This window comes from Danio rerio, chromosome 6 (genome assembly GCF_052040795.2).
Source record: "Danio rerio strain M-AB ecotype USA chromosome 6, GRCz13ab, whole genome shotgun sequence".
Taxonomy (NCBI): domain Eukaryota; kingdom Metazoa; phylum Chordata; class Actinopteri; order Cypriniformes; family Danionidae; genus Danio; species Danio rerio.
Genome location: NC_141026.1, coordinates 16,553,047 through 16,565,785, shown reverse-complemented (window position 1 = coordinate 16,565,785; position 12,739 = coordinate 16,553,047). Strand labels below are relative to the sequence as shown.

At 36.0% G+C, this 12,739-nt stretch overlaps 2 protein-coding genes across 6 annotated transcripts in view; both read left to right on the top strand.

The window, feature by feature from the left end:
• mlpha (melanophilin a) overlaps positions 1-12,739 on the top strand; it is a 53,335-nt gene that overhangs the window by 4,366 nt on the left and 36,230 nt on the right. For 3 of the 5 annotated variants that reach the window (XM_087255735.1, XM_087255732.1, XM_087255736.1), the window contains exon 1: positions 9,362-9,527. In XM_087255735.1, the coding sequence (XP_087111861.1) occupies positions 9,453-9,527 (75 nt within the window). In that variant the 5' untranslated portion in view covers positions 9,362-9,452. Of the gene's footprint in view, positions 1-8,446; positions 8,524-9,361; positions 9,528-12,739 lie in introns of those variants that run through there. The other 2 variants (XM_087255738.1, XM_087255734.1) reach the window with 1 other exon arrangement.
• On the top strand, positions 1,428-2,937 carry trim63a (tripartite motif containing 63a). The gene has a single exon (NM_001002133.1). It carries the CDS (start codon positions 1,509-1,511, stop codon positions 2,544-2,546), a length of 1,038 nt encoding a protein of 345 aa, NP_001002133.1. The 5' UTR covers positions 1,428-1,508; the 3' UTR covers positions 2,547-2,937.

Here is a 12,739-nt window from a genome sequence, read left to right as displayed (position 1 = left end):
AATCCACATTAGTTGTTTTTTTATTTATATTGTCTTTAATTATGTTTTATTTATATTATTTTTTGATTATTAAAAAACAAAAACATTGTTAATTTCATTTAAGAACAACACTGATTTTGATTTTGTCTTTACCCTCAACGATCTACTCGTGTGTTATATATCATTTTGAAAATATATGTTGACAACTCATAATATTAACAAAAAAATACAAATACTTTATTATACACATTTATTACCATCTTTTTATTAAAATATTCGATTTAAAAAAAAGCAAATAAATAAATGCTTAACTACGTTTGTATTTTTTATAGATGATAAACTTTACCCTTGACAAGCACATACTGGTCTGGACATGTTTTAGCAAACATATGTGAGTGAGACGATTCTGCAACCAATATGACAACCATAACAACTATGTACAGCAGTGTCCACCTGCTATTTTGGAGGGGACAATAAGACTTTCAGTGTAGTATTGCTCAAGTTGATGTCGAATGGTTCCATGTGACTGTTTGTTTACAAATTCACTGTGCTAAAGTTGTGAAACACCCAGTCATGGGGGATGAGGGGCTTGAAGTGGAAAGTCTTATGTCTGTCTTTCCCTGCCCACACAAACCCACCTGACTGACATTTCTTCCAGAAAATACAGATGTATATTAATGGTAAATGTAAAAAAAAAAAACCTCTTTCTGTATTTTGTAGTTCACAAGCATTTTCTGTTTATTTAATTATCAACTCTACAGTTTAACAAAGTGACATTTATTGACATTTAACAGTTTGAAATACTATAATACTTAGGAAAGTCTATAAAATAACAGAAAATGTACAAGGGTTTTGTATTGTGATCTACCAACCCAGACAATATATTACTTTAAACTATTTAAATTGTTAATTAAAGTCACTTTTCAATCTTTTAATTGTTGGACAAAAGATCAAGGTCGCATAATGCAATAAAAAGCATTAATAAATAGGGGAAATAATAATATTGTGATTGTAATAAAACATGAATGAGAAAATATGGAAAACTGCTAATTTATGGATATTGTTTACAGTGTAGGAAACAATTATACTAAAGCTATTAAAGTTAAATAATGAATAATGTTGCAATTGACAGGACATGTTGTTGTGCAGTCGGGGACGTTCTGGATGTCTGGATGTCTACATGCCATCAACTATCACATGGCTCTTGTTTGGCCTGACTGTGTGATTTGCCTACACATTTCTCCCACAGATGGAGAGCTTAGAAAGGGAGGGGGTCTGTGTTGCTAAGTTTGGCATGTGACTTCTTTAGTGGCTTGTGTTGGAGGGCTGCATGTTTCTCCGAATCAAGCCGCACAAACAAGTGGTGGGAGCAATCCTGTCACAGCCGCACAGATCAAGTGTCACAGGCAGCCGGCTGGTATATAAGACCCAAGTGCGCTCTGCGCCGCCAGATCAAATAAACCTCAGTAAAGGAAGAAGCAAGCAGAAAGAGGCAAAGCAGTGAAGGTTATAAGGACTCTACCTCAGCAATGGACATCCAAACGGGTCAAATAGTTCGGGCTCCGAGTCCCATGGAGAGCCTGGAAAAGCAGTTGAGCTGTCCCATCTGCCTGGACATGTTCACAAAGCCTGTTGTCATTCTCCCGTGCCAACACAATCTCTGCCGCAGCTGCGCCAGTGAACTCTACGACTCCAAAAATCCCTACCACTTCTCTGGAGGTATCTTCCGATGCCCTACTTGTCGCTTCGAGGTGGTTCTGGACCGCCATGGTGTCTACGGCCTGCAGAGGAACCTTCTGGTGGAGAACATCATAGACATCTACAAGCAGCAGTTGGAGAAAGGAAGCAATGCCCTTGAGCCCCCTTTGAAATCCAAAGAAACTAAAGAGCCCATGTGTGATGTTCACGAAGAGGAAAAGATCAACATCTACTGCGTAACCTGCCAGACACCCACTTGCTCCATGTGCAAGGTATTCGGTCAGCACAAAGACTGTGAAGTTTCCACTCTAAAATCTGTTTATGAGGTCCAGAAGTCTGAGCTTAAAAATTCAATTGATCTACTAGGCGCCAGCAACAGCTGTCTGCAGGCGATGTTATCGCAGATGGAGGAAACCTCCAAAACAGTGGAAGAAAACTGCCAGGCACAGAAGCAGAAGCTGGGGGAGAAATTTGACCATCTCTACGCCGTCCTAGAAGACCGTAAGACGCATCTTCTGGAGCAGATCACCCAGGAGCAGGATGAGAAGGTGGCTGTGATCAGATCTCTAGTCCAGCAGTACAATGAGCAGCTGCAGGCCAGCATTAAACTGATGGACAAAGCTTCTCAGACGATGGACAACAACAATACAGCAGAGTTCCTCATTGCTGCTAAACAGCTTCTCATCGAAGCCAAAGATGCAACCAAGAACTCTCATCTACAGAGGCCAGAGCCTGGCTTTGAGAGTATGGACCACTTCACGATTGACACTGAAGATGTAGAGGCCGTACTAACAAAAATGGACTTTGGAGTTGGTGGTATTGATAATGATGATGATGAGGAGGAGGAAGAAGAAGAGGAGGAGGAATAAGCAATGAGAGACTCTAAAGACTTTGTTGACAGTATTGGTGAAAAGGACGATATTCTAGCTGATTTTGATAACTGTGAGGCAAGGGGCGTGCAATCTTTTTGCAACTAATTGCACCATTTGTACCATTTGTGTCTTTTCCACTTGAATTTTGTACTTTTTTAATAATATGAATGTTCATATTGAATTGTTTTTTTATATTTTAATAGAACGGTAGAACATGATGTTTTGTTTGCTAGATAAAAGCTAGACGTATAAGCTGTAGAATACAGCTTTACCAGGTTTAGAGTGTCATGTGAGACCCAAATGTTTGAATACTTGAAAATTGCACTTGCACTTGACTGTAATGCAATGCTCATTTTCATTGGATAATTCAGTGGAAATAAAGGACTTACAAAAAAATACTGATTTGAATTTCTCCCTTATTTGCAAAGATGTACACACCTTCACATAACCTTAAAAAAATTCTTAACATTTGACTGCTTTAAACCGAGTGGCTATATCTGCATTCTCTCCTTGAGAGGCATTGCGCTACACAGTTGAAGTGGGTGGTTATTTTAGCCGGGTGAGAATGAGTGAAGCCACCGAACTCCAGGAATAGACTCACAGTGTGCAGGCCTCATGTTTCCAACCCTGACAATTACAGCTGCTGGCAGGCATTTCTGACAAAGCTATGGGTTAGAGGTTAGCACTGATTCTGCCATCCACTGCAGACACAGTTGCTATGATTCTAAACAAACCCTGACTGTGGAGATATTTACAGTCAAGGCCAAAATTATTCTTACTATAAAGAATAAAAGACTTAAAGTTACTTTTATTTAACTAGCAATTATTAATATTTTTTTTTACTGAAAATGAGACCCAAAATTATAAGACGAAGTACATCATTATGGGAAAATATATAATGTATAATAATCAGGTTATTAAAAAAAAGCTAAATAATAAAATAATAACAGCAATTTCAACACTGTTAACATACAAAAGCATAACTACTTACTTCTCCACCTGTTTCAACACACTCATCCACCAAGGATTAAGACATTAAACTGTTTAGCAAATGTTTTTTTTTAAATAACTGTGAGATCAATATAGAAAGAGATCACAAAACCATTCCTAAAAGGAATATTTTATGCTATTATTTAACTAAATATGTTTACCTTTGAATATTTATGACTTTAAATGTTTTTTTTATTTATAAATATTAAATAATATATTATAATTTTTTTGTTTTATCCATGAATTTACTGGGCAGTTATTTACTCGCAGGCCCTAATTAAATGTTTGTTGATTGATTTCTTATTTGCCTAATAAAAACAACAACACTTTTATACTATATATTAAACACAAAAACACAATTATTCAAAAAATTTTGGGGTCTGGGGTCTTTTAATGAAGTATGACCCACATTTCTTCCACTTAGACAGACTAATTGTAACTATGAACCCAGTGCCCTATGCATGGGCAAGTACAAACATGCAGTACAGAGTGGGCAATTGGCATTAAAATCTATACATTTAAGACAAATCTATACATTTAATTTATTTAGACAACCCATTTTTAAAAATAGAAACAACAAAACAGCAAAGAATCCATTTAAGAGAAAAACTAAATTTTAAACCAAAGAATATAACAGCTGTTTATAGGTGACCTGTTGATTTAAAGGTATGTTGGCCTCAGCTGCCATGAATAGTATTGTGCATGTCTGTCATGTATATTTATCCGTTAAGTCTGAGGCTCAGCTTTCATGTTTTCTAACATGCTGGAGGCAACGCGGGCACGAGATGAAGTTTGTGCATGTGCATGTCACGACTATCTTCTCAGCCCAATAACACAAATTTAAAATCTTTTTTTCCAAATTTTGCCATAAAACCAATATTAAGTCTATATTTGTATATTTAAAAATCACCATAAGCCACAGAATTAACGTAATTAAATCTGTCTAAAAGGCATCTCTAAATCTATTTCTGGACAGCCACTGTCCAGCAGCGTTCCATCCCTAATTAAACAAAACTGACTCAGCTAATCGACATTTGCATTATCATTACACTGGAAAAAAGACTTTGAATTAACTTACTGTACAGTAATTTGTTACAGCAATTATTTTTTTCTTAAAAAACTTTGGGTTAAACTATACAATTTAAGTTTCAGCAAAGATAAAGTACTGTTTTTATAGATTATGAATTATTTTAATTACTTTTTGTTTGGCTTAAAAAATTTACTTTGGACCACTATATAAACATAATAAATACATATAATGTGGGCTATTTTTATTTTTAATTTTGCTATTTTTTATTTTTTAATAATGGGGTAACCTTTCTGCGGGTGCTTTCAGTATGGCTATAAATGCCATGCAAAATGGTATTTAAACTCACATTAGAAATGAATGAAAATTTAAAGCACATAAACATGACCTATTTAATGTTGTCACATAAAACTGCTGCTTTAAAGTATTAACATGCATAAATATATAAATAAAATATCTTGATAAGAATGTTTTTAGGTTTATCTAAGGGGTTCATTTTCAATTTATTTTATTTATTTATTTATTTATTTTTGCTTTGGCCAAATTGAATTAAACTGATTTTACTCATAAACAATCATTTTTCACTTCACCCAATATAAAATGACTACTTTGAGTCAAAGACACATTAGTTTCACCTTTTTTTCAGTGTAGAAACTTTGAAGTAACTGCGTTGAGTTTGGTAGGAGCAAAACTGTGCAGGACGTTGACCCTTCATAAACAAGAATGAACAATTCTGGTCTAAATAATACCTCAGCATAAAACAATGGTTGAAACTTTTCAGTATCCACAGAACCAGAAAAGATCCAGTTGGTGAAACAGTAAAGTCACTGAAAGCTCAGCAATGTTTCCCTAAATAAGAGCAGGAGTTCCCCTAGCCAAGTCCCAATGCCAGGCCTGAAAACACAATCTAATTTTAGAGTAATGACTAAGCCTGGCCATAGTCTAGACCCAATGCACTAAAGGGCACCATCCCATTCAGCCTCCTAACCTACAAGATGAATTATTTTAAAATGTATTATTATTATTATCTGGGTGCAATACAGCTGTGGATCTTTTTTGCTGATCAGTAAGGCCACTGCTGGAGTATGGAATCAGTGTTGTTCAGCTAAAAAAGCTAGCAGGATAGAAGTGCTGTGTCATTTTGCAGGCAGTGAGGCACGAAACAGTGTTGAGGTATTGCAGAGTGCACATCTAAGACTGTGTTGTAAAACTATCCCAGATTCATTTTTAGCCGCCACAGACATTGCCTGTAGATGGGCGTACAGTAAATAGAAACTCACTCTGTCACCTTAGCTTCTGCCTCATGGGCTCTACTGTAAGACACAGCAACAGTTGCATACATGTAGAATTGCTCATTATTTAACAAAAATCCAAGAAGGCACATTGCAATAATAATGTTTGCATTGATTTTTATTGATCTTGACTGGTGACGATCTCTAATAGATTTTTAAATTTGAGCAATGCATATATGTGATGTAGAATTTTGGGTAAACTTGGTGTCTGTCTCTACATTCTGGTCAACTCTGTTGCATCAGTTATGGAACAGTTAGGTATAACGATCTCTAAAGAGCCCGTATTATACAGGGTGGGCTATTCATGTGGATACACCTTAATAAAATGGTAATGGTTGGTAATATTAACGTCCTGTTTGTAGCACATTAGTATATTTGAGGGGGCTTGTAAATAACTCATGAAAGAATAAAGTTACGTTTAAAACCAAGGATTGTTTTTCTTGTAAAATTCCCAATACGTTTATTAAGGTGTCACTATATAAATGGCCCACCCTATACATTAAAAACGGTCATATTTTGGTTTTAAGGGTCTCCAACAACAGGCTGATGTCCATGCACGGTCAAAAAACACTGTATAATGTGCATTTATTTTACCTAATTATCCCAGCGACTCCCATATGTATCGTTTAGTGATTCATTTGTTCCCAAACTCCTCCTTAGCGCAAAGGTAATCTGGACTGACTGGACCAATGACCGATGCGATTGGTTGACAGCATTCAGCGCAAGACAGAGTGAAATGCCCAGTACATGATATCAACAATAATGAAGTAGTCAAAGTGCATAGTCTATGAGTGAGCATACCTGACAACACTCCTGTTTTTCCCCGGAGTCTCCCGCATATCAGACCCATTACCCGCCACCCACCCATTTTGTTATTTATCCCGGAAAACTCCCATAATTTCAACCACATTTTGGTACAGCCTGTGAAACCCTCCGGTCGACAACATCGGTATAGGATCCGATCGCAGTGGCCGCCCGAAATACGCTTAATAGTAGTTTCTAACACCACAGTACACAGTACCCGGTTCTCAACAGTGTTATTCAGACATACGGCAAACGGCAGTTGAACGTGAGCTCACAAACGCATTTAAATCCGCAAACAAAGCGAGAGGGGTCTGGCTGCAGACTCGGTGCAGTGCAATCTTATTTTTAATGCGCTCACCTAAGCCCACCCATAACCCTACCCATCACAGTGACGTCACTCGCTCCATTGAGTGCATTGAGTCTGACATTGCATCGCTGAGTGATGCAATCTCAGCTTGCATCATCAAGGCTGCATCCAGATACTATTGAACAAAGCAGCACTTGTAAAATGAAGGAAGAAACTGATCCATGATCCACTGATCCATGTACTGACATAGTCCCTTACATCAATAGTCTTTTCGATCCTTCCTTTAACAAATTGCCGATGAATGCCTGTTGTAAGCATGTAGATTCCAGGATCACTCAAACAGCACAAGGCTGGGCTATAATGCTGAGGTATTTTTGCAAAAATAAATCTCAACCACTGACTTTTCACAGTTTAATATTTGGGTAGAGAATATAACACTAATAATATCCAGCTGAGCACAACGTGACTTGATTCAAAAAGGATCTGCTGCTGTGCTTGTCTTCCTCTTTTTCTTTGCTTTGTTTGTGGACAGGGCCACAGGTTTCAATTTTCCCAGGTTTGCACTCGCAGCAAATGGCCGGGACTTATGTTTCAGGTTGATGTCACGCCTAAACGGCTAAAGACTCGTTATCAAGACACTTGAAATATTTATTTAAATAATAAATAAATATTTAAGAAATATTTATTTGAAGCACTGTGAGTCTACTCTTTTATAGATGAATCAATACTTTTAAACACTGTGCAATGTCAGATTTAAGCCTTAGCTGGATATTTCACTTCACTTACCCCTGGTTTCACAAATAAGGTTTAAGGCTAGTCAAGATTAAATTGCATGTTTGAGCTGTCTCAACTTAAAATAACTGGTGGTGAGATGTCTTAAAATATGTCAGTGTCATTTTTCTAAGGCCATTTTTAAAAATGTGTCTTAAATAGCCTTATTTAACGAAGGCCTAGTCCTGGCTTAATCTAAGCCCTGTTTGTGAAACTGGAAGGTCATTCTCAAAAACCCTTAATAGGTGCTCTTTAAAGCACTGATAGAAAAATGTGACCTCTGGAGTGAACACTGGAGAGCATTGAGGCATGTAATTTATTCTTCATTCATTAATTTATACAATTAGTTTCAGATACACCAATAATCAATTCGTTATTTGGCTACTGTTATAGTAATATTTCAGTGAATTTCTACTTCACTTTTTTAGACATGCTATGTGGTATCTTGTTTGAGGTTAGCATATTGAGCGAACGTACAAAACAGGTGGATAATGTGGATAATATAAACAGAGCCAAATGTTCCCTATCACATTAATATTGGATTAGGTTTAAATGATATTTGTTGATTGTCAATATATTAGATGTCATTGATGTCATATTATTGATGTCAGTGTTTACAGTATTAGATTATGCAAGTAATTGTTATCTGATAAATTATTTATTGTTTATTCATTTATTTCTGGGGTGACATGCTGTCGCCTCATAGAAAGAAGGTTGCTGGTTCGAGCCCAGGCTGGGTCAGTTGGTGTTTCTGTGTGAAGATTGCAATTGTAGGTGATTTGGGTAAGTTAAATTGTCCGTACACTCTCAGAAATAAAGGTATGCAAGCTGTCACAGGGGTGGTACCTTTTGAAAAGGTACAAATTTGTACCTAAAAGGTCCATATTAAAATCTCAAGGGGACATATCAGTATCTAAAAAGTACAAAAATGTTCCTCTTAAAATTTTAAGATACTAATATATACTTTTAAGGTACCCTTCAAGTACAAATTTGTACCTTTTCAGAAGGTACCACCATAGTAACAGCTACCTTTATTTCTAAGAGTGTAGTGTATGTGTGTATGTCCTGATCCTCCAGGTTGGGGGTTGAGCGTTGGGCTAACAACCCACCTCCTAAAAAAACTAGATGTTACAAAACACCAATATTTTGCAGCTAAATATCAACTTCGATGTGGGAGTAAGTAAGTAAGTAAGTAATTTATTTCTGACATATGCTTTATACATTGAGCACAATTACTTTTTTCTTGGAAAAAACACAGGAGACATTTCAGGCACACCAACATTAAGGTGAAAGCAAGAACAGCGTAAAGAGCCAAGTGAGCTTCAGTAGAAGAACTTAAAGGGGTGGTTCACTACCAGAGATGTATAGTAACGAAGTAGAACTACTTCACTACTGTACTTAAGTACTAAAAGGCAGTATCTGTACTTTACTGGAGTATTATTTTTTTCTCCTACTTCCACTTTTACTTAAGTACATATTTTACATGAGTTTAATACTTTTACTCCGATAGATTTTTTATGTGCTGCATCGTTACTCGTTACTAGGGGTGTCAAAATGATTGATATCAGTTCATTAATAGGTCATACCCGGTTATTACGTGATGACGTCATTTATCTCCTATGCGCGATGTCGCAATACTATGGCGGAGGACGGAGGCGCGAGGGCGAGGCGGCACAGCATACCAGCCGCTAGTTTACTATTATTAGGGAGAAATGTTGCAAAACTTCACCTCTGCCTATCTCTCGCTCTCTCACTTTGGACATTTGACCCGCTGGTCAGTTTGTAAGGTAACTTTTCCTCTCTTCTTAGCTGTTAAAGCTGTGGATCCAGACATGAGCGTGCCAAGTTTTCTCCACTGTGTCTATTACCTGTGATAATCGCGTATTCTTCCCGCCATGGGTGAACAGCGCTTATATTTCTAAAGCCCTTTCTGTTGAGGACAATAACCAATCATAGCCGTGTAAGACCCGCCTGTCAGCGCTCAAAAAGCAGGCGGGATAATATTGACATGAGTTTATTAGCTGTAAATGCTCGTGCTGTCTTCTGTGCATGAGTTTTGCTTGATACATCCAGAAAGAGTGTTTTCTTTGAGCAGGTCAAATTGAGGGCACAGTTCGTATATCTGACTGCTGTATTAAAGGACGAAATTTATTACAAAAACTCCTTTAACTGTCACACCAAGACAAAAGCAATAGAATTTTTTTGATTGCATTTCTTAACTCCTAATGTCGCTATTTAACACAATCAGTGCATTTTTATTCAACACATCACATTATTTCTAAAATATCAGCCTCTACCAAATGGTTGAGATGTTGGTTTATGGTAAAAGTACCAGAATTAATAAATATACTACAGAAAATATGAACTATAAGACCAATTTCATTAAAAACATAATAAAAATAAATAAAAATTATTACTAAATTATAGCCATAAGCCACAAAATATTTCAGATTTTCATTTAACAGAGTAATATACACATTTTCCTGTTTTTTTACAATAAAATCAAAATCAAGTGAACTTGTGAAGCAGGATTTAGTTTGCTTGTTTAGTTTAAAGCTTTTGATTTTAAAGCAATTAAACTTCAAAACTCCCAAAGTGTGAGTGTGTCATTGTGTGTGTGTGAGTGAGAGTGAATAATGTGTAAGAGAAAACAACAGTGTGATTGTACCTGTGTGTGCGTATGTGTGTAAGAGAGAGTGTAAAAACAATTGCAACCTATATAATGTCCCCACAATTCACAAAAATGTGTGTGTGTGAGAGAGAGAGATAGAGAGAGAACTGTGTGTGTGAGAGTGTATGAATGTGTGAGAGTGGGGAGAGAGTGTACATTTAGGTGCGTGCAGGGCAGTGTGTGTGTGTGTGTGTGTGTGTGTGAGAGAGAGAGAGAATGTATGTGAGTGAACATACTGAATTATCTCATCAGTGAAGGTATTTTCTGGTAAAAGGGCCTGACGATGTGAGCTCTTGTACCATATAAACTATTTACAGAGAAAAACAGTATCGTAAGCCATGTTTCTTTTCGTTCTGCTTAATCAAGTACCCCAAAAAGATATTTAAAATAAACAAAACAATTAGTGTATTTTGACTGCTTTCTTTAATAACTACATTACACAATACTTGTACTTTTACTTTCAGTACTTGAGTAGTAAATTTTGAAATAAACTACTTGTAATACTTAAGTACAAAAAATGTTGAATACTTTTTTACTTCCACTTAAGTATGGTGCTTAAAGAGCACTTCTACTTCTACTCAAGTCAATTTTTGATAAAGCACTTGTACTTTTACTTAAGTATGGGTCTCTAGTACTTTATACATCTCTGTTCACTACAATATTATATATTAAACTTATTGTATAATATATTCATGTTTAATGTAGCTGTGTAATACATTAATGTGTAATGTAGCTGTGTGAACATAAAAAAATCTCTGAATGTAAGATGCTCAAAGTTCACTGCAAAGGGAGACCTTAGATTTGACATTGTTAGCTTAGCAAAGCCTTCAGCGTATGGATTTGGAGGCTACAAAAAAACCCCAAAACATATATATATATATATATATGTATATATATGTATATATAAATATATATATATATATATATATTTGTTATATATTTGTATGTTTTGGGTATATGTTTTGGTTTTTTTTTGTAGCCTCCAAATCCATATGTTGTTGTGCCTGAAATGTCTCCTGTGTTTTTTCCAAGAAAAAAGTAATTGTGCCCAATGTATATAGCATATGTCAGAAATAAATTACTTACTTACTTACTCCCACATCGAAGTTGATATTTAGCTGCAAAATATTGGTGTTTTGTAACATCTAGTTTTTTTTAGGAGGTGGGTTGTTAGCCCAACGCTCAACCCCCAACCTGGAGGATCAGGACATACACACATACACTACACTCTTAGAAATAAAGGTAGCTGTTACTACGGTGGTACCTTTTGAAAAGGTACAAATTTGTATAATTAAAGTTTTCAAAAAAATGCTATTTCCCATTCTCTGCAATCATCTCCATCAATCAGCTGTTGTGTGATGTGCAGTCTGGCGCAATATGGCTGCTGTTGCATAATCCAGGTGGATGCTGCACACTGGTGGTGGATGAGGAGATTCCCCCCAATGAGTAAAGTGTATTGAGTGTCCAGAAAAGTGCTATATAAATGATAGAAATTAATATTATTATTATTATTAATTATTTTTTAATATTATTATTATTATTATTTATTCACCCTTAACTTGTTCCAAACCTGTAAACCTGAGTTTATTTCACATACAGTAGGTATTTTTGTATATTGGTCACTAAGCAGTTGATGTTGTGCAGTAAAAAGATTCTTTGCAAGTCAATGGGTATAGGCTTATCAACTTTCATTCTTCAAAATATCTTCTTGTGTTCAACAGATGAAATAATCTCTTACACGTTCGTAGGACGTAATGGGTGGTAAATTATTACAGAATCATTTACTGCGCCTTGACACAAAACTTGTCCTGGAAGCTGGAGGTGTATAGACAATCCCTTAGCTCTCATGACATGATTTGTGACATGGCCCCTATACTCTCATTCACAGCTCTCTACATTAGCCCACTAATATAGACCATTTTAAGGAGCAAATAAAAATAAGTGTAAATTCAAGCACTTTTGTTTGTGCTTTTGCTGGTTGATAAAACCTTCAGATGAATTAGATTCTTTTTGTTAATTGTGAGAAAAAAAATGCATAAAACTAAAAGCATCCTGTCTGGTACATTTAATTGATTCATTTGTTTTCATTTACTCCTTCAAGTGGACTAATGTAGAGATATGAAACTAGGTTTTAGAGGACAACTTTAATGTTTAGATAAAATCTTGAATTACCACTTCGAGTACACTATATCGCCACCTGCTGGTATGACAATGTAATGATCTCCAGAAACGTCCACGGGACTACGTTTTCAGAATGAGCCTGGGTTGCACATAGAGAAACCAATTTACAGACTGCACAGTAAAATAGTACAATGAACATGTCATGAC